The following is a 27,252-nucleotide window of genomic DNA, read 5'->3' on the forward strand; positions in this document are numbered from 1 at the left end:
GATGTGGCTGTACCTTAGCTTGCTGCCTTTTTTTGTCTGACGCGGGTTGGCCAATCCCAACTTCGCGTTGGAAAGGCTGGGTCGCTGCCTTCGTGCCTGTTTATTCATTCTCAGTACAAAGCTCGCGGCGCAACTAGTTTCAACAGTGCAAACATCAATCCTCTAAAGATCTGTTTTTTATCTGAGATTAGTCGCTTGGCCAGTTGGAAGCTTCGCTCATAAGCCACTTATTTTGAGTCTCAGGAGTGGTATCTCAAAGGCAAAAAGACAGAAAAAGGGCCACCGACTGGCTTTCAACTTCTCTCCTTCAACACACCGCAACCATGTCGACCCTTTTTGGCGGTGCCTCGGCCGCAGCGACGACAAGCAACACTGTTGGGGATCTCAAGCAAGACGTCGCGCTCTCCGACCCCCCTACCGATACCATCTCCGACCTTTCCTTCTCCCCTGCGCCAAACGGACCTGACTTCCTCGCCATCTCCAGTTGGGATAACAAAGTCCGCATTTACGAGATTGCCGCCAATGGCCAGAGTCAGGGCCGACACGCCTACGAACACAGCCAACCTGTGTTGAACTGCGACTTCTCCAAGGTACGAAGATATAATGATCGAGCGAAACGGAATAGCAACTAACTGGGTTTCTAGGATGGAACAAAAGTCGCCTCTGCCGGCGCCGACAAGAACGTCAAGGTCTGCGATCTTGCCTCCCAGCAGGACGTCGTTATCGGCACACACGACCAGCCAGTGCGAACATGTCGATTCTTCCTGAACGATGGTAACCCCATGGTGGTTTCGGGCTCGTGGGATAAGACGATCAAGTACTGGGATCTTAGACAACAGGGACCTGCGGCAACCGTACAATGCCAGGAGCGAGTTTATACGATGGACGTCCGCGATAATCTCTGCGTTGTCGGCACCGCCGATCGATACATCAATGTTATTGATCTCAAGAACCCTACCAAATTCTACAAAACCCTGCAGAGCCCTCTCAAGTGGCAGACCAGGGTGGTTAGCTGCTTTACGGACTCTGCTGGTTTTGCTATCGGTAGTATCGAGGGTCGTTGCGCTATCCAATACGTCGAAGACAAGGACGCCAGGTAAGAAGCCCCTCGAATACGCATCTCTTGACCGGCTTAGACTAACACATTGCAGCTCCAACTTCTCTTTCAAGTGTCATCGCGACCCCCCAGCCAACAGCGTCACCAATGTCTACGCCGTCAACGATATTTCTTTCCACCCCGTTCATGGCACATTCAGCACTGCTGGTTCCGATGGAACATTCCACTTCTGGGACAAGGACGCCAAGCACCGTCTCAAGGGCTACCCTAACGTTGGTGGCAGCATCACTTCCACAACCTTCAACAAGAACGGTTCCATCTTCGCCTATGCTGTAGGCTACGACTGGGCCAAGGGCTACCAGCACAACACTCAGAACTACCCTATCAAGGTGATGCTGCACCCTGTCAACCAGGACGAGTGCAAGCCCAGACCATCGCTCAAGAAGCGATAAAGAATCACACGAATATCAAGAGGACGGGCTATAGGGAAGGGAATGGATTTCGTTGGTCGATTAATAGTTAGTTGCGTTCTTGCGATTATGTACTGTACCACAATTGGTGAAGACTCAAAGATTGATAGGAAAGAGCCGAAAAGGATGGAACGTTGAGTTTGGACCAAAAAGAGCAAGGCAATGCAGGTGGTGGTGTTTTACGAGAGATGATACCATAGATGCAATAAAACATCAACACAAACCTGGCATAGTATCCAATGGCATTCAACTTCACACATATCATCATATGGTAACGCAGGGAGATGAGTCAGTGGGCTTGTGGACGAATGCGTCGATGATCTGATAGTCATTATTCACAGTTATAAAGCTTGAGTTGCAAGGATAACAAAGGATCGGTATTGATTCCAGTCTGCCACTTGGGCTTTCACTTTACCATTGTGTATCGTTGTATAAAAAAAGGATGGTTCTTAGCCACAGGAGCCTCTTGTAACGGGCTATTAATTGATGCAACCGCATCTTGCTTCGCATAAACAGATTAAAACGCTTAATAGATCATCAGCTCTCTTTATGAGTAGCTGGCATAACCAGACTCCGCCCTATCGTTCCTTTCGTGTTTTCACTTGATTCTTAGTTTTTGCTGAGCGTGCGTCCAGGAAGAATATCCTGGATCATTCCGCCGAAGACGTCTCTGAGAAAGGTACTTCGGTCAGAGTCATCTGCCTTTGTTTCCTGAGCAGGCTGCTCATGAACAAACTTGACGTCGACGCTGTCCATGTTCACGGCATCCATGGTAGCCATGGGAGCACCGGGAACGACGACATCGGGGTCAACAGCGAAGATGACGGGCCGCTTGCTATACAAGTCGGCGGCATCGGACATTGAGCTGTGGTAGGCGCCATAGTTGTCAGGGAGAAGAGGCATACGAGGGAGAGGCTCGTTGAAGTTGGGGGTAGCGTGAATCTTGGGCAAGACTGTGCTGTCGACGTGGTTGACAGGAGCACGAGAAGGTGTTGAAGAATGGAAGCTCTGCATCAGTGGCCTTCGGCGACCAGAAAGAGATGGCTGAGGAGTAGGGCGGTGGGTAGTCTTTAGACCACGGGACTGGAAGCATTGTTAGTACCGGAGAGCTGCAATGACTAATTGGAAGAGTAGAAACTCACCTCAGAGTGCTGGGACTGCTCTGAAGAAGCTCCAAGGAGCTCGGCATACTTGGGCATGAGAGCGATACCGGCATGGCGCTGAGACTCGGCCAGAGAGCGAGTGAGCTTTGAGACGGGAGCGGTGATTCTAGGCATTGTGATAGAGTTGTATGTGACAAAAGACACAGAGGTTTGTTGTGGTGGTAGCAAGGTGTTGGCCGTGTCCAGCTACTTATACGTTTGGCGTAGTAGGTATGGATCTGATTGAGTGTGGTTGGTAAGGCAAGGTAAGGTAGTGTACGGATAGCGGTGACCAAGTCTAATCAGGCGATGAGAAGAGTGGAGGGTCCACGGATGCAATGGATAGATGATACAGGCAGGCACAGGTATAAGTGGAAGCAATTGGATGGTTCAATTGGAGGGAGGGAAGGAGGGTTTATGTATCCAAGTGTGACTGAGACACCAGGTAAGATAAGCTAGAGGAGGGGGAAGGCGGGAGGGAGCCTCTGGTAGCTTGACCTCAAGGTGAAGCAAGCGCGGATGCTTGTCCGGGAGGCCCGTGTGATCTGGGGATGGAATGAGCAACAGCAACAGCAACAGAAACAGCAACGGGGTTGAGGAAAGACTCACTCACTCACTCACAGCCTCCACATCCTTGGAAGGTACGGTACCGATCCCGCCCTGTTAGCTCACCTTATTTTAGCGACTACAGCGTTGATCCCGCTAAAGGTAATGGAGTGTGGAGAGTATGTGCAGTCGGAAGCTGATGTTGCTTCTGATAGTACCAAAGCAGAAGGAAGGGTTGTGTCAAACAACTCTCACCCTGCAGCACATCCATTCTACTGTAAGGATTGATGAGCTTTCAAACGGCTATCTTCGCTGCGAAACATCACGGTATCAGAAACCTCTAAATATATCTCTTTCGTTTCGTTGCAAACAAACAAATGAATAGCATTAGCACCAAAATCAGCAAGGATACGAAGCAATGACCATACCACAATATCATGGCAGTTCCCGACTCGGCGACGAAATACCGAATGCCGCCCGGTGCAAACAAGGTCCCTCATGCAAGTGGCACATCATTAAACACACCAATGGTTGCTAATAAATACATGTTGAGGTCCAATCAACTGCCTTGAAATAACCCAGGCTACTACAGTACAGTACTTAGCATTCACCGTTTGGGCCAGCTCATGGGGAGGGGCATCACTGCGTTACTGATTCCTCATCAAACTTCACGATAGGTAGCCGTCTCCAGCTTTCGTTCTGCTGAGAAATTGGGTCCATGGTCCACCCCAGGGCTGGAAAGGAGGCAACTATGGGGCTTCTCCAAGTCGATTTCCAGCTCGATCACTTGTTTTATCGAACCATAGCTTGCTTGAGCCGTCAAAGCCCGAAAACATCAAGAGAGTACGGAGGTTCATACCAAAAGTCTTTGCCCAAGATGACTTACGCCACAATTGCCGATCCATGTCAGGTACATGAGAATACAAGCGATAAGAAGGGTATAGAGGAGCTGCCCTATAGTAGCCCTATAGTTACAGGGCATTTAAGGGGAATTAATGAATAACTTAGTGGCTATGACTGCTATAGTTTAATTATTATTAGTGGCTGCTACTTCGCTTGATGTACCTCTAGTATCTTATCAAAAGTGGGTCATCCAGCCACAGTCACTTTGGGCAAAGACTTTTGGTACCGACCTCCGTAGAGTTGAGGTTGAGGCAACCAGTCAGAGGTGCCAATCACAAAGCTACCCTGTGCCTGGCTCAGTGTTTTTATATCACAAACCTCCAGAGATAACAGTATCAGATCAGAGGAACAGTGGCGCCAACTTACGACAGCTTTGGATACTGTGTGTAATGCATACCAATGCTATGCAAAGAGTGTCGCAATGTGCCGCCGGAAGAATCGCCATGGCGCCATCCTCACAGCCTCCAAAACCATCACTACAACGAAACAGATGCGTGAGTGGAATTCGTTGAGCTTGAAGCTACGTACTGTAACTTTAGGTGAGACAAGGGTCTACAGTACAAACAGAACAACGCCGCTTTAGCACCCCCTGTCTTACACTCAACCTTTCGCCTACAACTAATAAATGCCAATGGTCGCTGACGAGTCTCGGCAGGGGACTCTGATCTGACGCACGTGGATTGTGCCTGTTGCTCTTGAGATCGCCATTCTTTGAACCAATTGTTGGTCTAGCACTAGCAGGGCGGTCAGAAGCCAGGTGTACTGGATACACTGTTTTGAAGACACCTCTTACATAGTTACGCGTCGATCACTCTGCTGTTAAGTTCGGAACCCGAGTACGCAAGGCCTAGTCTAGTCAATCTGGCTGCGATATCATTACAACCTCTTGAAATGAAGCCAGCCGCTGACTTCTTTCCGCCTCGCGTTTCTGACTACGTATATAGATCACGCCGATCGTGCAGCTTAAAGCGGCATGGTAGCGATTAGTGTATGGGAGCGCGGCACTGAGCAAGGTTTGAAGAGCGGGAGAGGACCCGTGACACCCCCAAAGCTGTCAGTGAACAGGGAGTCAAGCGTCTCCTGGTCCACTTCTAGAAACCCGCCAACTCGGTAGGTTGCTTGAAGGCCGGAAGTCCCCCTTGGGCCGGGGAGACAGAGCGGACTCCGTAAACAGATGGTCCTGTTTCCTACACCTCAATTGGGCTTTCTACCGGCAATCACTTGATCCCTTTCTTGCGGATTGAGATTTTGAATTGCCTCGGCTCAGAGCACGGAAAACCTCCGACGTCAGAGATTCGGCATTCAATGTTATCAGATGAAAGATCTGGAAGTCACGAGAACTGATCAGGGCCAAGAGCAAGCACAGTCGAGACCAAGACTGGATCTTGCTCCTGGGTCCTGGGCTGACCCGTGCATAAACTGAAGACCGTGTGAATATTGGGATTCGCGCGCGTCTGAGATTGTTGAGCTGCGCTGGCGGCTGATTTCAGTTGCACAGTTCGGATTCCAGAAGGAATTCTCCAGCCAAATTCAAACAAGGCAGAGCTAGAACCTAGACCATAGGGGCTTAAACCAGGGGGCGATTGCTATTGTTGGAATTACGGTGGCGCCGGTCAACAAAAATTGTTGAACGGGGCCTGCCTTCAAGGCTTCCTCACCTTGTCCTCACCGTAAGAGCTAGGGCCCCTAGTTCATCATGGATGGCTGTGACCTTGACACCACCATGTGCTTGACCGAAAACATAGGCGATCGGATTTCCTCCCGTTCTTCAAGATACACGATTACGAGTTGATTCAGGGGCTGATACCAGGAGGTCATGACGACGCTCAACAAAAATAGACACAGTATCATATCTTGAACAGAAACAAGATCTGCCAATCAATCTGTGGCTGTCTGTCTATCATGATGCACCTTTGTGTTATCTCGAAACTTTGTCTTTAGTTGTCAATGTCAGGGACTGGTTATGAACCCAAATATGAGATAACAACTAGAGGTTGCCGGGATACGATATCAGTCTCTCGACGTCGAACAGCTACGGAGCTGCAGTCTATCATTTTCTGAGCATCGGAACCTGAAAGCGAACCGGGCTTATCTTGTGTTGGTGGAGGTCACCGGTGCACCTAATTGCAGGCTACAGCCCATGATTGCTTCAGCAGGGACTGTAACGACCAAGAACTTATTGCCGTCAATGTCCATGGCAGGCCGACATAGGACATTCATCGGACATATGGCAGCTCTCTTGATCTCGGTACATAGTCACTGGAGTCCAGGACCTCGGCTTCTAGCCGAAGGTCTAGGAAGAACAGTTCAAGAAGAAGAACATGACGGACATAATGTCCGATTCGGAAGATAAAGTACGGAAGAGTCATATCTGATGCTCATGGGCTGTGGTATGATGGCACTGGACCCAACAGGGTATGATGAAAGTATCCGAGGTTCGATCAAGACATGGCAGCTTGGGCTACCCATGGTCGATTGATTGATTAGATTCAAACTTTGTGCCTTGCATCTGCTTTGCATACGCGAAACTCTCTCTACAAATCTTATGAAAACGACCAGAACTACAACCTTCAAGTGAAGAGATCATGATGTTAATTCCATCGGACTGTCGACTCTGGTTCCTGATTATTTGCAGGATCTGTGATTCTACATTTTCTTCTCCAATCGAGGCTACAGACCAGATCGTCAATGGCGTCACTGAAGAACCCCAAAAATGCCCCGCCATCGTCAGGTACAGCATCTAAATTTGGACATCGACGACTCATGATATGCGCCTTTTTGTGTACAAGAGTGGGAAAATATGACTTCTAAGTAGAAGAAACATTACAGAATCTGTTCTTTCACCCTTTCATTGAAAATCAGTGTCAATTTCGGTTTCCCAAGGAGAATAGACTGTTGCTTATCAATTTTCGATTCTGCTATTACCCCTCCCCCGCTTCAACCAACTCTTGCGATATCGCTTGGAAATACACAACCACAGACCTTTCCAGGACAAATCTTCAGGTTTCGCAAGATGGCAGACTCAGAATCCCGGAAACGAGCTGTCGACTCGCCTAAAGGTAAAGAGGCTAAACCATGCGTAACACAAGTTCTAACTTACAATCTCAGTCTGGACGAGTCTTATCACGAACCTGGATTACTTGCCCGGTCTTCTCACCCTCGAACATTCTCTTCGCGCCGCCAAATCTCGTTACCCTCTTGTGGCACTATATACCGATTCATTCCCCCCTGAAGGTCACACAGCTCTCCGTGCTCGTGGCATTGCCGTTCAGCACATCCCATACTTACTGCCAACCAAAGGCAAGGATTACTCCAATGACCCACGGTTCTACGATTGTTGGAGCAAGCTTGCGCCTTTCTCTTTGACCGAATATGAGCGCGTCGTCCAGCTCGACTCGGACATGCTTGTTTTGCGCAACATGGACGAGCTGATGGATCTCGAGCTGGACCCTCCTTCGATTGCCGAGACTGGTGATAAGACCGTCAGCAAGCGTGTCTTTGCAGCCGGTCATGCCTGTGTATGCAACCCCCTCAAGAAGCCTCACTATCCAAAGGACTGGATTCCTGAGAATTGCGCATTTACCTCACAGCACTCGAATCTCGATGCCGCGCAAACTGAGGCTGCCGATCCGTCAGTCGGACCCTTGGGCTTTATGAACGGTGGTTTGCAGGTCGTCAATCCTTCTCAGGGCCTCTATGCGCAAATTTTGGCGCATATGGAGGCCGACGCCGCCAATATGGATTTTGCAGACCAGTCACTTCTCTCAGACTTATATCGTGAGCGATGGGTTCCTTTGCCGTACATTTATAACGCGCTCAAGACGCTACGATGGAAAGGAGTCCATGATGCTATTTGGAGGGATGAGAGCGTCAAGAACATTCACTACATCTTAAGCCCTAAACCTTGGGATGAGATTAATGAGAAGGGTGAGTGGACGGGGAAGGAAGAGAGTCACAAGTGGTGGGTTGATGCGAACCGTGTCAGAAAAGAGTTGGAGAAAGAGAAGGGAGTCCCTGATGATGGCTTTTAAGAAGTTTGGGGCAGTGATAGTATTATGAGCATGGCCTTTGCGGCTAGTTGATAGTTCAAGCGAATGAGCTGAAGAATACACATGTGTTGAATGCAGAATATAAACAACAAGCTTTGGGCGATCCACTCTTTCATTCTGTTACAGGTATCTATAGTATCAAATCCAGTCCCAACAATAGGAAACATCCATGAGACAAAGAACCCTCCAAGTAATAATAATCCAACTCCTAGCTAAATGTGAAAAGAAAAATCAATCAACGCATGCCTGTCCTCTCCAGGGTCTATGTTGTGCATCTAAATGCATGTCCTGTTTTTACCGATCTATCACAGACGAGTGCATGAAGAAACATGCCTCTTTCTTAAAGAACAAAATATCCCTTTGGTCCGAGCACCGTTATATGCAGAGTCGATTGAAAAACACCGAGATGAAGATGGAAAGGACACGGGAGATCAGAGACACCTGTGATACTCCGATGTGATTGGTATCTCAATATCATTGCGCCATAATATGTTGCCCACATTCGTATCGTGTTCTAGATATGTTGAACGAGTCGACGAAGCGACTTAGTATCGTTTATATTTCTGGCAGTTTGTTAGTCAAGCTCGTTGACATGAACTCATATTGACTTACCTCCTCAATCCTTCGTCTGTTGTTGGGATCAATCGAGTTGGTGGCTCCCATTAGAGTCTGTCCTATTGCTCGAGTGACACCGACAGCGGATCTGAAAATGATCGTTGGTGCTCGCTTTAGCACAGCCTTTGCGGCGCCAGTAGCTGAAGAGCTCTCCATGACCTCGCCAGGAACTGCAATGATGGCATCGCGCACGAGATTCACATCTCTGGCAAGAGATCGGTATCCGCCCCGAATGCCTGAGATGACGCCCGTAGGTTGATCTGCATAGAGAGAGATTTGTCTCTGTTCTTCAGGGTCCATGTCATCCTCATCCCAGCCCTCGTATGCTTGTTGAGGGTCTGAAAGCATACCCTCGGCACCTTGTAATGCGTATTGTGTACCAACAGCAAGCTTGGCACCCAGCTTAACCAGTTCGGTACCGGTCGTGCGAGCAAAGGCTGTGGCACCCTTCGATATACTGCGGATCACACGTCCATCCTTCTTGTACTCGCGAATAGGCACCTCAACGAGGTCTCTGAAACCGCTGCCCACATTGACAAGGGAACGAACAGGTGCCAGACCAGCTAGAATGCCAGGAAGTTGGTTTGCCTTGACATCAGGCATCCAGATATCGTTGAGGGTCTTACCGAGCTTCTCAAATCCCGAGATACCATAGATGATGACATGGCGCAGAACCATTCTCGCCTCTTCGAGAACGATGAAGTTCATGAATTCAGTGGTGTGTCCAGAACGGAGACCAGCATAGTCAACTCGCTTGGGCTTGAAATCGAGCTTTACTGCTACGTTGTTGACCTCAGCTCTCTGAAGGAAGGGCACATCACTTTTTGACGTGTGAACAGGCACTTGGTCATCCTTGAACTCGAAAAATCGGGTGATGAAATCAAGAGCATCTTGATCCACATGCAGCCTCAGAGGGAGCAAGGTCGCTCTTAGCACAATCTCAGACGCCTCGAGTGAGGGCTGTGGCTTGACGTTGAGCAGTTCAAGATGAACCATGCTAGTGCCCATTTCTCGCTCTCCCATATCCTGGTCATAGGTTGCAAACTTCTTCCATGTTGAGGTTGGGACGTGGTCGAAAATGTCCAGGTTGTCAATGCGGATATCTATGCTGTTGAGAGTTTCCCCTGAATTTGGTGGGAAAACAAACAAATCTGCATCAACACCTCGTAACTCAAAGGTGATCTTGTGATGCCTGCTGCGTTTGAGCTTAAGTCGCTTCGACTTTGGTTGACGGGCACGTGCTGTCCTGTTGGTAGCAGAAGTGAAAGCCGTGGTTGCAACCGATTCAGTCTCTGTTGCATTGTCGTTCAGGCCTTCATTGATAGCTCGAGACAATTCTTGGGGATCACGGTTTGCTGGGATGCCGATGTAAATAGAATTAAAGAGAAAGTCTCCGATGGCCTCTTCATCCTCTAGCTCTTCCTCATAGACCTGGACTTGACCAGCACGGGCTTGTCGTTCGTATGCTTTGGCTTCAACGTCCTGAACTGCCTTCGTTATGACATCTCGCGTGTGAACCCAGTCATAGCCGTCAAAAAGGTTCCATATAACATGAACATCTCGTACGGATACCCTGACAGGGCTGCGCTTCACCAAGTCGCTGGGCGCCCGATCGTAGCTGTTCTTCTTCGAATTCCAGATCTTGGCTTTGCTGTCCTTTGAAGCGCCGCTACCATAGTAGTCTTCCTGGATGACAAGATCGTCAGAGTCAACTGTTTGCTGGCTTGCTGAGCCAAACCCGGTCAGTAATACACCCTCGTTAGTGTCTTTCATCTGGGGCCCGGAGCGATACGACCCATGTGAGATAATAGAGCTACTTGTGGCGTCGAAAAGCTCCTCGGCAACTGGCTCCTCGTCGTAAAATTGTGACTGAACTTGCAGCGGGCTGTCTGTGTTATAGTCGGCCTCTGAATCGCTCCCAGCCATCTCCTGAGCACCAGCAAAATCTTGGTCAAAATCGTACTCTCCCTCGGGCCTACCGAAAGCTTCAGCTGAAATAGAAGCGAGCAGATCCTGCATGGGGACTACATCTGTAAGATACTTATTCTCCTTACTCGGTGGAGTTGGTGGTTTCAACGCATTGGCCAAAGAGATCAGAGTTTGTGTTGAATCAGCGCATGTTTCCAGAACAAGGAGGTCATCTTTGAGCTCAACACAAAGCTGCTTCTCTCCATCATCGAGTTCCTTCACATCGACTACAAGCTTGGCGGATGAGATGTAGCAAATGTCCACATATCCTCTGGCGCACATATCCGCTACTTGGCGAGATGTTGAAGATGAGGCGCGCGGTCTTTGGGTGACTGGAAGTTCGCTTGTTGCAACTTCGGCAATGTCGTTGATCAGCAAGATGGATGACTTATTGATGGTGAAGACAGCATTGGTCTCCACGTCTTTGGGCAACACGGTGACAAGATGAGCATCTGTGAGAGCGATCACCATCTTCGAGGGTTGGCCCAGCGGGTTAAGTCCCAAAAGGCAATCTCGGAAGCCAATATCCAGAGTCATCGGCTTCCCACCCTTGCTCTTCTCACCCGGAGAGCCAGGCTGTCCAGTTAAAGCATAATGCGCGTGGTCACCAAGGTTTGCTACTGAGGCAGCAAGGCTGGCTTCGAAATCTTGGGGTGTGGCGTCTTCTCCAAGCTCGAGAATATCCATGATCGTAGGGACGCGGTACTCAATACACAGATCTTGCATCTTCAGCTTAATAACCGGCTCGATCTCGTCACCAATCATCCGTGCCATCAAGACTGGGCCACGAAGTGAGATTTCCTTGGCTCCATATGTTGCCGTGCTAACCAGCTCTTCTGACCTATTTCTCTTCACAGAAAGGTCGTGTATAGCTATGGCAACAAGTGAAGGGACTGTGATATGGCCTACGTGAAGATCTTTGATGTCCGCACCGAGGTGGCCAAGCTTGCCGCCAAAGTCTAGACTCAACGCAACCTTTTGGATCTTTGCTAAGGTCAATAAGCCGGGTCGGTCATCTTCAGGCAAGTATTTTGCGACGGTAGAAAGCTTTGCAACTTCGTCACCAAGGTTCGGTAGAATTGAGAGCTGGGACATATTTTGAACGCGAACATTCACACCATCGACTGAGAGTCTCAGTACGGAGCCCTTCCTTCGCTGACGTAGCAAAGTATCAACCATGATCTCGTCGTTATCGCCATCGAATTGATGCTTTGAAGGGATGATTAGCTCTAGGAGTTTCTCGAGATCTGAATCGTTAGGGGTCGTCAAGAACTCGACTCGAACTGTGGTGATCTCGGTATTAATAGGAGGATCTGCTGTTGAGTTCTTCAAGTATGGCCCTGTTATTCGAACCATGCCGCACCCCAATCCTATGACCTCGTCACGGCTCACAGCCTTAATGGAACTAGTTTCAACCAGCATGCTGCAGTCTTTTCCGATGAGCTCCACATAAGAGCCTCCAATGCGCACGTTAATCTTATTTTGTGATGCCACGGATTTGTCATTCGGATCAACTGGAGTATCAAATCGAACCCCTCTAGGCTTTGGTGTAGGAGCAGCTGGTTTGGGTGTTGGTGCAGGACTCGAGGCTATCGAAGCACTCATATTAAGGAAGCTGCTAAGGCCACCGAACCAGCTGAAAGTCTCGTCAAGCCGTCGCAGATCAAGCTGGAAAACGAGCGGTAGAGTCTGGACATCTATTTTGGTTTTGCCGCCTGATTGAAGGATTTCAATTCCAATATCAGAACCCGCCGATAGAAATGTTTCCCTAACCGATGCACTCATGGGCTTGCCCTTGTCGAAGGATATGATGTCGCCATTTGCATACCCGAAGCGGAACTTCTGCAAGTCTATCTTGGTCAGGCTAGCTGGCTGTGTCGCCAATTTACCCTTAATGACTGGCGGTGTTGATATCTCAGTCTCGAAAATGGAAATAACCAAGTTTTGCAAGGTTGTGTTGAGCAGAACTTCCTGGTCGAAAAATGGCGATGGATCCAGATCCATATAACGCTCAGGTGTATCTGAGATCCCTCCCAAGCGATTAATAAAGTCGAGTTTGATCTCCTCCAATGTTATTTTGAGGTTGGGCATCTTCTTTGAACTAGTCTCCTGCTTTGTGCTCTCAACTGGGGGCGCTTTCTTGTATTTCACAGCGTCCAGCAGCTTCCCAACAACCATCGCTAGTAAGAAGCCCAATGAGGCGTCGAATTTAAGATTTATGGGTGACAGGTTCACCTCTAGTGTTTCGTCAATTTTCGAAGCCCCTGATGCTGCCTTGTTCTGTTGCATGGAAGGCCCGCCATGCATTGAAAAGGCACCTGGAGCTTGAGGGTATGTAGACCGTCCCATTGACTGCGAAAGCTGGGCTACAGATTCTGGCGATGCAGGTTGAACATGCAGATGCTGGTGCTGTGATGGGATATATATCGAGATGGTTTTCAAATTTAGAATCTCCTTGACTAGACGCGTTGGTCCTTTGGGAGTAGCAGCACCTTCCTGTTGTCTGGTAGGCGTACGGGGATTCTCTGGGTCAGCATCAGTAAGACATGCCCTTGAAAACGCAGGCTCTGAAGATTCGCTATCTGAGGCATCCAGTGATATTGAGGGATCATCTTTCCGATACATCGAGTGTCTCAAGGTAGTGGATGGTGCTATGGCATTCCCTGAAGGATCATCATCGTCGTCGTCATCTTCCCAAGCGCCGGGAATGAAAGGCTTCGACTCTTGTTCCAATGGTACAGTGGCTGGAGCCTCTTGTAACTCTGGGCTCGGAGGCTTGACATCTGATATCTGAGGAGGAATCGCTTCTGGCATGTCGGGCTTTGCGTCTATGGTGTCTGGCTCAGTTTCTTCGTTTGCCACATGTGTATGCGCCGTCGTAGGTGGAGTTACTGCCGCCTCGACTGGCTCAACAGGTTTAGCTGGCTCAGAAAGTTGTTCCGCCTCTTCGATCAAGTCATCTTGGGGTTTCGGCGAAGGTGCATTGCCATGAGAAGGAACTGCTGGCAGAAAGGCCGCTGATTGAGCGTTAGTCTGTGAGAAAGCGCTCATGTACATGCTCTCTGCTTCTTCGTGTGTGTACATATGAGACTGTGCCAGGTCTTCAGCCGATCTCGCACCAAAGCTCTCACTTGAAGAAGTCCGACTGAGGTGCTCGTTTGAAACGCCCCTCCTAGAAGCTTCCAAATTAACTTGTGTCGCTGGCGTCTCGAGTGTAGGTGCAGATCTGGCTTCCCGTTCTGCGATCGTCCACTGAGGTCTCTCGTTCTCCAGCGCAGTTGAATGAGAGCCGTGTTCTCCGGGAAGAAAGGTTGAGTGAAATACAGGTTCGTCATTGGGACTGTTACTGAAATCGTGATACATCGATGCCCGGGGGGTCACGGGGCTATCTTCTGCATCATCATCCTGAGGGCTTGAGAATTCGTATGGGATTCCAAGTGCGTCCTCACTGTCGCCGAGAGGATATTCGTGCTCTGGAGACTCGTGATCGACGGAGTATTCGTCTCTGAGGCTCTGCTGTGAGCCAGCCAAAGAATTATCGGACTGAAGACTCTGGTGTGAACCCGCGAGTCGTTGATTGATGCTGTGTTGTGAAAGAACTAAGGGTTCTACTTGCGGAAAACCTGGCCGTGGTGAAGATTCTTGCTCTTCTGATCGTATGCTTGCCTGCGATGCTGTCACGGATTCCTCGTGAAGGCTGCTCAATGAAAGTGTAGTAGTCTGGCGTGACGGTGGATTCCTGGTCATAGCTGGAGAAGAAGCAAGCGATGGCGAAGTGACGGAAGGCGATCGCGCCAAAGCAGAAAAAACATTTGCTTCTGAAATGAGGTACGCCCGTACGTTTGACAATGAAACATGACGCTTGCCCTCCTTTGGTACGATGGTGGGAGATCCTTCAGCGTTATCAGAGGAAGTGGTAACACCCTCGACATCGATGCCATCAAGTGCAACTTGAAATGACACCAACTCAGTCGTAGTGGTGTTTGGTTCAACAGGCACTTCAACGTCCAGCTGAAAATTAACACCTTTTATCCTTACCTGCGTTCGGTCGACGATGCCCTGCAAAAAGTCGGCCAAAAACGCTGGGAGAGAAAGGGCTTGGCCTGTTCCGTATGCCAAATCGTCTTCACTGCCATCATCGCTCATAGCGATGGAAGCGCCAAGATCCTGGGTTTCGGCGGCCAAAGCGTCCTCGAGTTTCCTTCGCTCTGATCGTGGCTGCGTTTCAAGGAATGATTGCGCAAGGTCGACGGTGTTCGGTACAGCGGTGGTCTCTTCGGGTGTTCTTGTGCCTGATGAACGAGCCGGTTTGGATTCCGCTCCTATGACTTGCAGCGCAATATCAACACCGTCGACCTCGACTATTATAGGGCTTGTGTAAAAGTCCATCGGGATGGTGACTCGCAGAAGCAAAACCTTGGCTTTTTGCAATCTGAATGTGTCAGGAAGCTGCAACAGCTTGTTGAGTTTCTATGGCGGAGCATCAGTGACCATGATCTTCTAAGCCGTTGATGGATGCACAGTCATTAAACCTACCTTTAGCTTGATCCCAACATCGCGAAATTCGAGGACTGTATTCCTCCCTATCGCCAAATCTAAATTATCAATATCGAGAGCCTCGGCATCGAGAAGTTCCAGTCGAGAAAGGGCATATCGTAGCAACCTCTTTGGCATAGAGGAGCTCCGGAAAGACTGGAAGAGGGTCGCCATGATGCCGTCGTTCGTGGGATGCGATCGAGTCGATGGACGGAGTGGCGATGACTGCCCACGCAGCCCAAGAGGGAGGGATGATAGAAGACGAAGGATGAATATCGACTATCGGAATGGTGTAAGTTATTGACAGAGTATCGCTGCTGTCTAGGCAGAGGCCTACGTCGGCGTCTATCAGTCGGAAGCTTGAGGACCCCGGCCAGATGCGGGGCCGTAGAACATGTTTAGAGGAAATGGGAGAAGGCCATGAGAAGAAGCTGTAAGAGGAGAAGAACTTCGCTGCGAGATCGGATAAACTAATTAAGTTTGGGGATGTGAATCGTGGCAGTAAGGGTAAGGCACCAACGAGGCTGAAAAGGTTTGGTTGATACAAACCTGAGTTAAAGAAAAGAACAGTAACAAAGTAAGGTTGGCAAAAGGTGTCGAGGCACACTTCCCAAAGAGTCGGGTCACCGTCACAGACAGCGTCACACAGTCACGACCTGCATGGGCATGGACCATGGCTGAGACGGCAACGCGCGGGGGGGGGGATAGACCTCCAGTGGACCCTCTACTGCCAAATCCATACGAGCTACAGGCGGTAGAAGGCCTGGAAAAGACCCAGTATATCGCCCCTCGAGGCGCTAAAACACTAACACATGAGGCTCGTGACTCGATTTCAAGGATCGTTTCGAGCGGCGCACCAAAGCAGCTGGTCCATGATGTATCTCCCGAGGGCATCTCTGGGGGCGTCATTTGACCTATGAATTGCGCTTTTAGTGGGTGATACGACTCGCGCAACCTCTATTGTAACTTGGGGAACTCAATCGATAAGGTCGGCTCACCGCGCAACACCATCACATTGTGCTGCCCACGTCATGGATACTACAATGCCTTGATCAACTGTGACGTGGTTTGCTCTGACACGATTTGTTGCGAAAGATTGCCTTTGCTGTTTTGGGTAAATCGGGTGAGTCAAGGCAGCTGCAACTTCACCTCAAACAAATGCATCATCGATCTCTTTGCAGTCCCTTTGATAGCCTGAGACAACGACATATTCACTGCTTATCACGCGCATACCCTTGCCAAGATTTCTTTAACGGCCGTTTTATGCATGTTGTCTATTGTTACCCTAACCACAAACGATTGACGGTGTCTCTTCTCGCCGAAGAAACCGTCAAATATTCAAAGGCCCCTTACTTGGATCGTCCGTAATAAGCCTCCGCTATTCTCTTACCAACAGCCTCACCGCTCCAGTAGGCTCCAGTCGCTGTGCCTAGACCAACAAACGGCGCAGTGTGCTCGCCTGCCAGCCACAATCCATGATCCGGCAAACCCTCTCGCATTGTCCGGATATCAGCATCACCCTCTTCCAAACCAACCTGGAAATTACTATAGCTTCCGAATCCTGAAAGCTCATCGTGAAGCCAATCTGTAGCCATAAAGCCAGACGGCTTGCAGTCAGGGTTACTCTCCGAGTAATGCGGAAGTCGTGAGTAATATGGCTTGAAGAAGTTGAGGAGGAACTCATCCTTCTTCTGGGGATCCGATATCTTCAATAGCTCGCTGGTAATATACTGCGACTGCTCGCCGTATGTGTAGAAGAGAAGGGTTGGATGTGAAACTTCTGGGTCCAGGCTGGCAAGTTCCACGACCTCTTGATTCCATCGTCTTGGGTTCAGATCAGGAACGTAATTTGGTGAGAGCCATTGCACAAAACCCTCTGCTTTTCGGTCGTCACCTTCTTTACCAAGCCAGTAAGGTTTGGGAAAGTTGATGTAGACCTTCTCAAGGCATCCGTAACCGATGGCATCGATTGCCTTGGCGATTCGAGCAGGTAGCGCAGGCTCAAAAGCGTCGAGGTTTCGTTTTAGCCAGCCAAGGGGTGCAGTGACAACAACTTCGTCAAACTGGAGTGTCTGGCCGCTCTCTGTTGTGACCTTTGCCTTTTCCTCAGAATTTGATCGATATGATATCCTGTCTACCTTGGTCTGGAACTTGATCTCGGCTCCCTCAAGAGCAGGTTTCGCAACTTCATCAAGAACCTTCTTGTATGTGCCGGCACAAAACAGATTCTCTGGTTCGAGTTAGCTGATTGTTTTCAAGAAGTTTCGGACTCCACATACCTCCTTCTATACACTCTTCCAACCAAAAGAACTTCAGGCTTTGTCTATAGACAGGACTGCCGATAAAAGCACCCCACATCTCAGATATTTGCATGACAATGCTTCGTATCCTTTCGTGGTCGGCTTCAGTATCAGGAACCCTCTCCGTCACCTTCTGGGCAAAGAAGTCGTGAAGACTTTCTTTCGAATCGATGTCTGATGAGTTGCTATTGGAGTGCTTGAACGCATCCTGAATGATATCCCACACGATAGTGGAGTACTTTTCACCATCCTTGAGGGACAAGAGCTCGCCAGACTCATTAAAGACACAAGACGTTGACTCCCAGTCACTGATGGCAGTATTCGTTTGCTTGGCGAGATCTAGCATTGGGTTATCGTTGGTTCCATGAATCCAATTTGGACCAACATCAGCCAAGTGACCATTTGGAAGGACCTCTTGATGCAAGCGGCCACCAACTCGATTCCTGGCCTCAATGATAGTGACTTTGAAGCCATTCTGAATAAGAATATCTGCACATCGAAGACCAGCGAGACCAGCACCAACTACACCAATATGTGGTTTTGAGGTCAGATCACCCCTCCAACGCTGTAAGCTTGTTAATCAGCATTGTCTTTAAAGTGTGTAAGAGGCTGAGAATGAAACTGCCACCGTTGCCCAGTCCATAAGTGGCGTCCAATATGAGACATTTAACAACGGCAAGTTTGGTGCAAAATTTGTACATACCTGTTTCAAACTATCCATAGTGACGAATTTCCTCAAGATCTTATCTTGATCATACCCAACCCGAGTATGTGGACGGGTAGACCAGAGATCCTGGTAGATCTTGGATGTATGCCTAGCGGCAGGACTAGTGCAACATATCGAGTAAGCATCCATGCTGAGATATTCAAGATGTATGGTCGAAAGATATGCGTTGAGGAATGGGTATAAAGCAATGGTAAAAGAAGGATAACTGGACTTCCAGTAGGGAAAGAGGATCGAGATAGAGAGATATAACAAGGCATGATAGGGTGAGGGATACAGGTGTAGCCCAGAACGGAGGGATATAAGCCTCAACGGTTGACAAGGAGGTCACCAGGTGTCAAAGTCATGTCAGGCAAGAATGGTTTTTGGCCACCAAAGTTTCCTGAGAATGGATGACAACTAGTAAGGGGCTAGATACCGTGACAATGACGATCACGAGGGAAATATATCCACCGCATAATGGAGGGAGGGAAATGGCCGTGTGGTGTCTCGGGTGTGTTAGCTCCTACGATGCTTAGATCAAGGCAATTTCTAGCCAATGACCCATTTGGAGATAGTTGCGGCAACCTGAGCGGTTTGCAAACTACAGATAACGAAGAAGAGCCAATCGCGAAACATCAATAAGAACAAAACCCCCGGGTGCCAAATGGCAAAACCGTTTAGAAAGCGGGCGCAGGGACAGGCGCTGCCATGCGCGCCTCGGTGCTTTAGTATGAGCTTTAAACTCGACTTAAAAACATCGCCATTGGAGCAACCTCTTTGATAAGGAGGCTCGGCAGTATGTAAAAGGCCAAAATGAGGCGGACAGGGACATGGCTGTCACGGATGCAGGTCCGGGGTTCGAAAAAGAGTAATAAACTGAGAATGAAGATACACAAAGAAAAGCCCGCAAATAACCAAGCCAATGGCGGCTCTGAACTGCTGCTCATGGGAACACGTTGACAAGACAAGGCCCGCCGTTTGATATAGAACCAAGATGCCCCTCAAAAGGCCTGTGCAGATCCAGATTCAAATCGTGGATCCTCCCGTTTGCCAAGCCGTACCAGGTCTGAGAAACGGAGGTTGGAAAACGGTTCAGAGGTTTCGAGTCGAGCGCAAGCAGGGCCATGTAAGAGCGAGGCAAAGTGATAAGAGAACGAAGACTGGCTGATACGTACTTTAGTAAGAATCGAGGGTGCAAGTGAGATAGATCAGGATGAAAGAGAGAATATCGCATTGCTCTTCAAAGAGCTTATGAAACATAAAATGAATCAGTTCAGGCTCAAAGGGAAAGATTCTGAGGCAATCCTCAAGTTTTATCTTTATCGGCTTCTAGCGGCGTGGGGCCATGACTAACGCGATTCGCCGCACAAGTAAAGAAACTTGATTGCCTGCTTCGTATTTTGGCGTCTGTCTCTGAAGCGTTGACACTGTCGCAAGATAGATGCATTCTAGAGAGTGAGCCCTCCACGGATTTACCAACGAACCCACGAGACTGTCAAGCCACCATGTCCAAATACCCAGAGCCCCTGGTACAGGTTGAGCTAAGCGGTACAGAGCTTACGATAGAGAGACAGGAATACACAGAATATTGTCCTTGATGATAATCTAGGTTGCTTGAGTGATGAGAGCGAGCGAGAAGATGCTATAGCGACAACCAGGTTTCGAAGGGTGTAGGTGGGTAGCTTGTAATGAGCAAACTCAACACATCAGACAGAGCGTAAGTAACGGTGCAGTTTTTGGAAGGATTGTCAACGTGTTGTTCTCAATGTCACTCAAGTGAGTAGCAGCGCAAGTACTATTAGAAGCTTATCAATGAGTGAGTCTTGGGGCGTCGCTCTATACTAGATGCTGAATGTCGTCGTCCTCGATAGCCATCCTTTACTGCAACTTCAGTCCCCTCAAGTGCTTTACCTGCGTTGCCTTATAGCCAATCAGGAATGAAATCAGATGAGCGGAACATGTATGGTCTTTTCATGATTTCTTGCAGGGGATTGCCTTGGGATCAAGCAGATCCTAACGAATGTTAGTGAACGACAGTTCCTAAGTTTTGTGTAATGAAGCTCAAGGCCCATAACATCAGGCCATTTGAGAGAAGGACGATGATGGGCTTTTAACAAGCCGCGGATAGAGACCTCGCTTAATGAGTTATCGAGCTTTATTACCGAGGAAAGACTCAACTCTAGCGACCCTCTATCCATGTCTCACTTTTTTTTGGTCAAGATTCAGGTCATTCCATCATGTGCAAATGCGTCGGCCCCGCCCCCACAAAATGGAAGTGATGCCGCTGAAGCCAATGGGAGGCTTTGTATTTCATCACAGCAGGCCCACTTAGTCGGTGCCGAGGTTCAAGGTCATTCATCGTCTGGGGTAATGTGTGTCTGGGGGCTTGAGAACAGCTAAAGCAAGCCAAATTCCATTCATTCAACTCTGTTTCTCACTTGTTCTTCTATACTCTTGTGATACCTCGTTTCGCTGTAATATCCCAAATCACAACCATGAGCTCTCCTACAGATACGTTCTCCCGCGAGGAGGTCCGCTCCCATACAACCGACGAGTCCCTCTGGTGCATCATCGATAGCACAGTCTACGATCTCACAGACTTTGTCGACGCTCATCCTGGTGGTGAGACTGTCCTAAAACAAGTCGCCGGTCAAGATGCCACGACCGCCTTCTACAATCTCCACCGACATGAAGTTCTCACAAAGTACAAGGACCTCGCCGTTGGCACCATCGAGGGCGAGAAGCCTCAAGTTATTACCCCACAGCCTGGTGACCTCAGCAAGGTCCCCTACGCCGAGCCTCTATGGCTTGCAGAGCCCTTCCGTTCGCCCTACTACAAGGACAGCCACAGGCGATTGCAGCGCAAGCTCCGAGAATTCGTCGATAGTGAGCTTTACGCGGAGGCGCAAGAGTGCGAGGCGACTGGACGATACATTAGCCAGAAGATGATTGATCGCATGAGCGAGCTGGGCATCTTACACATGCGTATTGGGCCTGGAAAGCATCTCCACGGTGTTGATCTCATGGGAGGCGCCGTCAAGGGTGAGGAGTTCGACTACTTCCATGACTTGATCGTGGCACAGGAGCTTGCGCGAGCTATGGCTCGAGGTTTCGCTGATGGAAACATGGCGGGTATGACTATTGGATTGACAGCGGTTCTCAACTTCGCCCGCGACGAAGCATGGAAGAACAAGATTGCCAACGAGGTCTTCAGCGGCAAGAAGAAGATCTGTCTCGCCATCACCGAGGCCTTCGCTGGTTCAGATGTCGCTGGATTGCGCACAACTGCTGAGAAGACACCCGATGGCAAGCACTATGTAAGTCAATTGCTACTTGAAGATCGAAGATAAAGCGCTCACACAAACTAGATCATCAACGGTACCAAGAAGTGGATCACCAACGGTGTATGGTGCGATTACTTCGTTACAGGTGCCCGAACCGACAAGGGCTTGAGTGTCTTCCTTATCGAGCGTGGCGAGGGTGTTGAGACTAAGCAGATCAAGACCTCTTACTCTACAACAGCTGGTACAGCTTTCGTGACATTCGATAACGTCAAGGTCCCCGCCGAGAACATGTTGGGCAAGGAGAACAAGGGTATCCAGGTCATTCTGAGCAACTTCAACCACGAGCGATGGTACATGGTTTGTAAGTGTTACCACCTCCCAACCGCGGCATAACCATTCAGATTAAATCTAACCTCTATTCAATAGGCGGAAGTCTCCGTTTGTCGCGATCCATCATTGAGGAGTGCCTCAAGTGGAGTAACCAACGCCAGGTGTTCGGCAAGTCACTCATTGACCAACCCGTCATCCGCCAGAAGTAAGTTCTTCTAAACCCAGCATATTTCTTCAATTGCTAACGCTGTCCAGGCTCGCAAAGATGATCGCGCTCATCGAAGCCAACCAGTCATGGCTCGAAACCGTCACCTACCAAATGTGCCACATGCCCTACTCACAGCAAGCACAGCACCTTGCCGGCCCCATTGGTCTGCTCAAGATGAGCGCCACTCGTGCTGCCCACGAAGTTGCCGACGAGTCCGTGCAGATCTGGGGTGGCCGTGGTATTACCCAGACTGGTATGGGCAAGTTTATCGAGATGTTCCACCGAACATACAAGTTCGATGCCATTCTTGGTGGTGCCGAGGAAGTGTTGGCAGATCTCGGTGTGAGACAGGCCATGAGGAACTTCCCCAAGGCGATGTTGTAAGACTACGGTGCAGTGTTTCAAGGTGGCTATAGTTTAAACCATGTATTATTGGAAAATATCCAGCAATTTATTTCTTCTTGTTAAGCCGAAGGACATGTGATAATTAATTAATTACTTTCTAGGCTGCGTTAACGCAACCTTTTAGGTAGATCCCGAGCAAACTTAGTAGACACTTTGCATTGGGTGCTTGCAATGTTGTATTAATACTCCTAGAGTCGAAGCACTTGGTTTTCTGCTATGTGTTTCAGTATTCGTCGTCGTCGCCTGTCAACCTAAAATCGACAAATAAGTTGGCGTACTGACTTCAGAAAGTTTGCTCGTTAGGGTACCAGCTGTCCAGCTCTTTGAAGCCAATGTCCTTGTATCGTGGCTGAACATGATCTTCTTGATCAGTTGAACTACTGTTGAGTCTATTGCATCTGCTGCAAGTCGGCGTTCTCTCTACGACGTTATTTTCAAACTTGCCAGATGGGTAGATGCACCCCATCTCAAAGCTAGTTGAGCCTTGAAACAGGCTCTCGTGTTTCGATCACCGTCAATTAAAGAGTGGCCAGGGTGTGTAATAACATTATTAAATGGATATCTATCAAATATAAAACAGAGTTCACCTACAGGTGCCGCTCGTGGCAGACGATCGTTGCCCAGGGGAAGGACGCGAAGGCCAAAGTAGAAATATAACCAAGCATTGGTAACAACGTACGACTACACAAGCGTTGTCAACAAGTTGATCGGAAATTGTAAAAACATCATGAAGGTATCTTTTTAACATGAAGGGCTTAGCCATGTAGTCCTCGCAAAACAACCAAAACTTCGATCTCAATCCAGCGATCCGAGTCCCTGAATATTCCTCTTCGCTCTTTGAAAAGCCTGAAATTGGTATTATCCAGCCAAAGATATCGGTGAGTGATCTTGTATGCATCACTCATTCAAAAGAGTTGATTGAAGGAAACTGACGTGCGGAATGACGGTTAGTTTTCCATTAACAATGAAAAATCATGAAGAGAGGCGGTTGAGGTGTTGTTAGAGATTAAAGGCCAAGTACTAGAATATCCAGCGGCTTATCAAGGGCACCAAAAAAGATCAAACTTGGATCCAAATTGCATTTATGTATTGGCAGTCTGGAATCATCTATGCCAAGACAAGTGTGATGAATCTAGATAGGATTCCAGCCACGGTGTAAATGTTAAGTAGACAACTCAACTCAGCACAGATCGATGGAGAAGTCTACACAATGGCATGCTTGTGATACCAATTCAAACAATACTTCCAATGGCGCACTTGATTAGTTTCAGTTGGAAATGAAGAGCCTTTTCAGAGGCTCTATAGATAGTGTCCATCTTCTAGATAATAGTAGGTATATTACGCAGCAAAGCCTGAGTAGTTTTCTTGCTATCATGATGCTACCCATATAAGCAGCCTGATATAGAATCCAGAGCCAGGCTGTTAACGCTTCCGATCTTTTTACCTTCATTTAAACGACATGGCAGTCAGCTTGATTCTATGCATTCTCCCTGTCTGCAGTCGACCTTAATTATCAGAGTCCCGGATTTTGAAATTATTGAGTCATGCCGACAGCCTAGTTCATTGAATGTCTGTGTTTAGGCCGCTAAAGTTCTTGCTGAGTTTCACCTGTATCAGCTCCTTATTCAAAAACTCAGCCGAGATTGTTGTAAAAGGTCTTTCGTGCCGGATCCGTATCTTCCCGTAGGCTTAATATGAGCCGCAACGAGCCACGCCAGGAACTCTTGTGCACTCCGAGTCTTGAACCGTTCTAGATCTGAACCTTAGCCACACAGTTACCCCTGAAGGGTTCCTGTCTGCGTGACCAGCAACTCGCTCGCCATTTCGTCATACCAAGCTGACTGAACATGCTATTGTCCGAATAGCATGCTACTAATCGGAGACTATCTTAATAGCAACAGGCCGATTGTGCTGGTGCGTCCAAGAGGAACAGCCACCCTTTGAGCCTTGTTCACCTTCATTCTACACACCCGCTTCTGCTAGAAACGCAAAGCATAGGTCGGCAATATCGAAACACACAGTCACACCAGGTTAGAGTTTCCACAACGTCGGGATCAACGCATTTCATCTCGACTTGACTACCAAAGGAGCACACCCAGCTCTTCTCAGCTTGGGTTCTCCACTTGCAGCGAGTAAGCAGAGCACCAGAGGTGTTGTGAAACATTGCATGCAAGACACCAGATATTTTCAGTTTGATCTCGTCACCCCCACCCGTCACCATCCGTCTGTCTCAAAGTCGAGTCGATTTCATGGTCGTAGTCGTTCGTTCGTTGTGTGACGAAATCCAATGCCGATATGTTCCAATCAAAGCTGGTCGCCGCCAGCCACTCGTCGAGAATCGCGCACGGTTTGTTTTGTGAGCCTCCATTCTGCCGTGATGATCATAAGAAGTCGTGCGAGGAAGTTGAACTTTTGTCAAAATGCCGTAAAAGAACTAGGAAATAAATCGTCCGTGGGTATCAACGAGTCTCCACGTCCACCTCGCCTCAGTCGCGATGCTGAGTCACGAGCCACCATTTTAGTTGCTGGGGCACTGAGACTGGACGTGTCCAGGCTGCTGGCACTTGTAGCAGATCTTCTCACCACCAGCGGACTCCTTGGGGCAGTCGCGGGAGTAGTGGCCAGACTCGCCACAGTTGTAGCACTTCATGCCGTTGACACACTCGCCTGTGATTTGGTTAGCCAAGATCAAATGTTCCCGGATAAAAGTGCAACTTACGAGACATATGGCCGTAGCCACCGCAAGAGTAGCAGGTCTTGCCAGCGCCACCACCGAAGCCACCACCATAGTTGTTACCGTAGGAGGACTTGGAGCAGTTGCGGGCAATGTGGCCAATCTCACCACACTGAAACGTTGTTAGCCGCAGCCGTAGTCTGAAGGACAAATAAACTCGCCTTGTAGCACTCGGTAGCCTGGCCGCTGCCGCCGCTCATGGGGCAGTCACGGGAGATGTGGCCGGGCTGGCCGCACTTGTAGCAGGACTTGTTATCCTTCATGGGCTCGGTGCAGTCACGGCCTGTGATGAATTAGCGACAGTCAAACAAGAGAGGTGAGAGACATACTCATGTGGCCCTCGCCTGAGAGCAAAAAATGTTAGTCGACAAAACTACAGTATTGAAAAAGAGCCAGCAGGTCTTACCACCGCAGTTGTAGCTAAATCTCAATTAGCAAAGAAAAACTAAAAACTTTGAGAGAATACTCACCACTTAGCAGGACCCTTGGTAGGGCAGTCACGGGCCTAGAGAGAACAGTGAGTGGGTTGACAGAGACGCAGACGTCGAAATGCGTATCATACCTGGTGGCCAGTAGAACCGCCTAGAAATCATGTTAGTGCTTGTTCGAGTGTAGAAGTAAAAGTATGTGGAAACGAGACGTCGCAACCGAGGCTTAATGAGATTCAAAAGCCACTGCCAAGCCGGGTCTGCGGTGAGTGTATGGCACGCGACCAGCCGTGCATAAACACGTCAAGGGCAAGCCACAGCATCAGCGCACTATTTTGGGTCGCCTTTGGAACCAAAGCAAGCGCAGAAGCTTGCATTGGTCTGAAAACAGGTCTTGGTGCGGAACATGCTGATGAAGGAGTCTGAATGAGATAGATCAGACTTACAAGAGTAGCAAGCGCCACGGGGCTGCTGCTGTTGTTGCTGCTGGAAAGAATCCATTTTGAGAAATTGAGTGGTTGTGTGAAAGGGTTTCTGAATTCTCAAAGTCAGTCCAAGAAGTGAGGCACAGATATGAAAGTGTGTTAAGGTAAAAGTTAGAGTGGTCACCCGCCTCCGAGATCCGATAGAGGCAAGGGATTGGCGAGGGGTTGATGTGTAGTGACGGAGTTGCTAGAAGTAAGAAGAGGGGGAACTGGAGGAAATTGAAAGGTTTTCTTTGCAGATGAGAAAACACAGACTCTTTGAACCAAAATGGCTGAGAGGCGTGAGAAAGTCATGAGGGCGATTCAGAGACTCTTGAACTTCGCAATTGGAGCTGTAATCGCATTAAAATAGTGATTGACTGCCGACAATGACATCCAACGGCTCGTCCCAATGGCTTGTCATGAGAGTGGACAGTGAGTTTTAAGCCCACTCACAACGTTCTCAGAGCTGAAAGTGGTAGGCGGGGGCGGGGTGCAGAGATTTCCCAGGTAATTTTGCTCCAGGATTTTTTTCCTGGCGAGCGCTGGGAGATGATGATGCGAAAGAACGGCAGTGAAGTGGGAGTTGTTGGTAAAGAGGCTGCGTGTTGAATTCTGATAATGTAAAGTCATAAACTTACCGAAAAGTTTGATTTGCTTATGTTCGCAAGAGGAGGGGATCAAACGAGAATTTGAGGAAAGTTTGTGGTGATGTGTGAAAGAGAGAACCAAGGCCGAGTTCCAGAGTTGAGGGGAGTTTTCACGCGCTTTGACGGGTTGAGTAAGTGCGGGTCGAATCTGCATACTGCCCGCCTGCCCTGCCGTCTACCTTACCTTAGTCTAAAGTCCCTGGCCCAGTGCGTTTCTTAATCCACAGTGGAGGCCTGACTTCTCGCTTCAGGGCTCAAATCGTTGGCCCTTCCGCTGCAAGTCGTCCCTTGCAGCGAGAACATCCACTGGACTAGCATCGTGGATTTGGATCTAGCCGGGGCACTGTGCAATCACCCGATCACATTTTACTACAGATATTCGTATCCTGACGCCCATTGATCTGTAACTACCCGAGAAATTGATTTAGATAAATTAGTCTGTTATTGTGTTCAGCAG

At 48.9% G+C, this 27,252-nt stretch overlaps 7 protein-coding genes across 14 annotated transcripts; 3 read left to right on the forward strand and 4 right to left on the reverse strand.

Annotated features, from left to right (window-relative positions):
• The first annotated feature begins 26 nt into the window (after positions 1-26).
• FOIG_07414 (uncharacterized protein) lies at positions 27-3,346 on the forward strand. Its single transcript, XM_031206981.1, has 3 exons — positions 27-590; positions 645-1,096; positions 1,152-3,346. Exons 1-3 carry the CDS (start codon positions 324-326, stop codon positions 1,507-1,509), a joined length of 1,077 nt encoding a protein of 358 aa, XP_031064100.1. The 5' UTR covers positions 27-323; the 3' UTR covers positions 1,510-3,346.
• Positions 1,740-3,510, reverse strand: FOIG_07415 (uncharacterized protein). Of its 2 annotated transcripts, XM_031206983.1 has the most exons (3): positions 3,279-3,510; positions 2,670-3,214; positions 1,740-2,610 (listed from the first exon to the last, which is right to left on the reverse strand). In XM_031206983.1, the coding sequence occupies exons 2-3, from the start codon at positions 2,802-2,804 to the stop codon at positions 2,137-2,139; spliced, it is 609 nt and encodes a 202-aa protein (XP_031064102.1). In that variant the 5' UTR covers positions 2,805-3,214; positions 3,279-3,510; the 3' UTR covers positions 1,740-2,136. The 2 variants fall into 2 exon arrangements, with proteins under 2 accessions (XP_031064102.1, XP_031064101.1); XM_031206982.1 differs by having other exon boundaries at positions 2,670-3,510.
• A 2,210-nt stretch (positions 3,511-5,720) lies between these two features.
• FOIG_07416 (uncharacterized protein) lies at positions 5,721-15,227 on the forward strand. Its single transcript, XM_031206984.1, has 2 exons — positions 5,721-7,177; positions 7,227-15,227. Exons 1-2 carry the CDS (start codon positions 7,132-7,134, stop codon positions 8,147-8,149), a joined length of 969 nt encoding a protein of 322 aa, XP_031064103.1. The 5' UTR covers positions 5,721-7,131; the 3' UTR covers positions 8,150-15,227.
• FOIG_07417 (uncharacterized protein) lies at positions 6,432-15,880 on the reverse strand. Its single transcript, XM_031206985.1, has 3 exons — positions 15,287-15,880; positions 8,780-15,220; positions 6,432-8,730 (listed from the first exon to the last, which is right to left on the reverse strand). The coding sequence occupies exons 1-3, from the start codon at positions 15,458-15,460 to the stop codon at positions 8,713-8,715; spliced, it is 6,633 nt and encodes a 2,210-aa protein (XP_031064104.1). The 5' UTR covers positions 15,461-15,880; the 3' UTR covers positions 6,432-8,712.
• Positions 15,881-16,467: 587 nt separating this feature from the next.
• FOIG_07418 (uncharacterized protein) lies at positions 16,468-19,577 on the reverse strand. 2 transcript variants are annotated; one of them, XM_031206986.1, is made up of 4 exons: positions 19,468-19,577; positions 18,290-18,413; positions 17,566-18,151; positions 16,468-17,516 (listed from the first exon to the last, which is right to left on the reverse strand). In XM_031206986.1, exons 1-4 carry the CDS (start codon positions 19,524-19,526, stop codon positions 16,636-16,638), a joined length of 1,650 nt encoding a protein of 549 aa, XP_031064105.1. In that variant the 5' UTR covers positions 19,527-19,577; the 3' UTR covers positions 16,468-16,635. The 2 variants fall into 2 exon arrangements, with proteins under 2 accessions (XP_031064105.1, XP_031064106.1); XM_031206987.1 differs by having other exon boundaries at positions 18,290-19,577.
• A 1,077-nt stretch (positions 19,578-20,654) lies between these two features.
• Positions 20,655-22,721, forward strand: FOIG_07419 (acyl-CoA dehydrogenase). The gene is made up of 4 exons (XM_031206988.1): positions 20,655-21,609; positions 21,661-21,937; positions 22,003-22,111; positions 22,162-22,721. The coding sequence occupies exons 1-4, from the start codon at positions 20,788-20,790 to the stop codon at positions 22,496-22,498; spliced, it is 1,545 nt and encodes a 514-aa protein (XP_031064107.1). The 5' UTR covers positions 20,655-20,787; the 3' UTR covers positions 22,499-22,721.
• A 1,010-nt stretch (positions 22,722-23,731) lies between these two features.
• Positions 23,732-26,951, reverse strand: FOIG_07420 (cellular nucleic acid-binding protein). Of its 6 annotated transcripts, XM_031206990.1 has the most exons (10): positions 26,787-26,951; positions 26,422-26,498; positions 26,128-26,215; positions 25,816-25,835; positions 25,724-25,758; positions 25,660-25,673; positions 25,583-25,597; positions 25,415-25,536; positions 25,239-25,365; positions 23,770-25,186 (listed from the first exon to the last, which is right to left on the reverse strand). In XM_031206990.1, the coding sequence occupies exons 2-10, from the start codon at positions 26,458-26,460 to the stop codon at positions 25,038-25,040; spliced, it is 609 nt and encodes a 202-aa protein (XP_031064109.1). In that variant the 5' UTR covers positions 26,461-26,498; positions 26,787-26,951; the 3' UTR covers positions 23,770-25,037. The 6 variants fall into 6 exon arrangements, with proteins under 6 accessions (XP_031064113.1, XP_031064111.1, XP_031064108.1 ...); XM_031206994.1 differs by lacking the exon at positions 26,422-26,498 and having other exon boundaries at positions 23,732-25,186; XM_031206992.1 differs by having other exon boundaries at positions 23,732-25,186; positions 26,128-26,561.
• Between the last annotated feature and the right edge of the window lie 301 nt (positions 26,952-27,252).

This window comes from Fusarium odoratissimum (genome assembly GCF_000260195.1).
Source record: "Fusarium odoratissimum NRRL 54006 unplaced genomic scaffold supercont1.10, whole genome shotgun sequence".
Classification (NCBI taxonomy): domain Eukaryota; kingdom Fungi; phylum Ascomycota; class Sordariomycetes; order Hypocreales; family Nectriaceae; genus Fusarium; species Fusarium odoratissimum.

Excerpts from the sequence above, each read along its gene's own strand:
- FOIG_07415 (XM_031206983.1), bottom strand. The coding sequence starts at position 2,804 with ATGCCTAGAATCACCGCTCCCGTCTCAAAGCTCACTCGCTCTCTGGCC. Across the intron at positions 2,611-2,669 it reads AGCAGTCCCAGCACTCTGAG|TCCCGTGGTCTAAAGACTAC; the intron begins GTGAGTTTCTAC and ends CAATGCTTCCAG.
- FOIG_07414 (XM_031206981.1), top strand. The coding sequence starts at position 324 with ATGTCGACCCTTTTTGGCGGTGCCTCGGCCGCAGCGACGACAAGCAAC. Across the intron at positions 591-644 it reads TGAACTGCGACTTCTCCAAG|GATGGAACAAAAGTCGCCTC; the intron begins GTACGAAGATAT and ends CTGGGTTTCTAG. Across the intron at positions 1,097-1,151 it reads GTCGAAGACAAGGACGCCAG|CTCCAACTTCTCTTTCAAGT; the intron begins GTAAGAAGCCCC and ends AACACATTGCAG.
- FOIG_07417 (XM_031206985.1), bottom strand. The coding sequence starts at position 15,460 with ATGGCGACCCTCTTCCAGTCTTTCCGGAGCTCCTCTATGCCAAAGAGG. Across the intron at positions 15,221-15,286 it reads ATGTTGGGATCAAGCTAAAG|AAACTCAACAAGCTGTTGCA; the intron begins GTAGGTTTAATG and ends GCTCCGCCATAG.
- FOIG_07419 (XM_031206988.1), top strand. The coding sequence starts at position 20,788 with ATGAGCTCTCCTACAGATACGTTCTCCCGCGAGGAGGTCCGCTCCCAT. Across the intron at positions 21,610-21,660 it reads CACCCGATGGCAAGCACTAT|ATCATCAACGGTACCAAGAA; the intron begins GTAAGTCAATTG and ends CACACAAACTAG. Across the intron at positions 22,112-22,161 it reads CAACCCGTCATCCGCCAGAA|GCTCGCAAAGATGATCGCGC; the intron begins GTAAGTTCTTCT and ends AACGCTGTCCAG.
- FOIG_07416 (XM_031206984.1), top strand. The coding sequence starts at position 7,132 with ATGGCAGACTCAGAATCCCGGAAACGAGCTGTCGACTCGCCTAAAG. Across the intron at positions 7,178-7,226 it reads AGCTGTCGACTCGCCTAAAG|TCTGGACGAGTCTTATCACG; the intron begins GTAAAGAGGCTA and ends TTACAATCTCAG.
- FOIG_07418 (XM_031206986.1), bottom strand. The coding sequence starts at position 19,526 with ATGCGATATTCTCTCTTTCATCCTGATCTATCTCACTTGCACCCTCGA. Across the intron at positions 18,414-19,467 it reads CACCCTCGATTCTTACTAAA|TCCTGCCGCTAGGCATACAT; the intron begins GTACGTATCAGC and ends ATGTTGCACTAG. Across the intron at positions 17,517-17,565 it reads GGAAGAGTGTATAGAAGGAG|AGAATCTGTTTTGTGCCGGC; the intron begins GTATGTGGAGTC and ends AACTCGAACCAG.
- FOIG_07420 (XM_031206989.1), bottom strand. The coding sequence starts at position 26,460 with ATGACTTTCTCACGCCTCTCAGCCATTTTGGTTCAAAGA. Across the intron at positions 26,216-26,421 it reads CAGCCATTTTGGTTCAAAGA|AAACCCTTTCACACAACCAC; the intron begins GTCTGTGTTTTC and ends TTGAGAATTCAG. Across the intron at positions 25,366-25,414 it reads AGGCTACCGAGTGCTACAAG|TGTGGTGAGATTGGCCACAT; the intron begins GCGAGTTTATTT and ends ACAACGTTTCAG.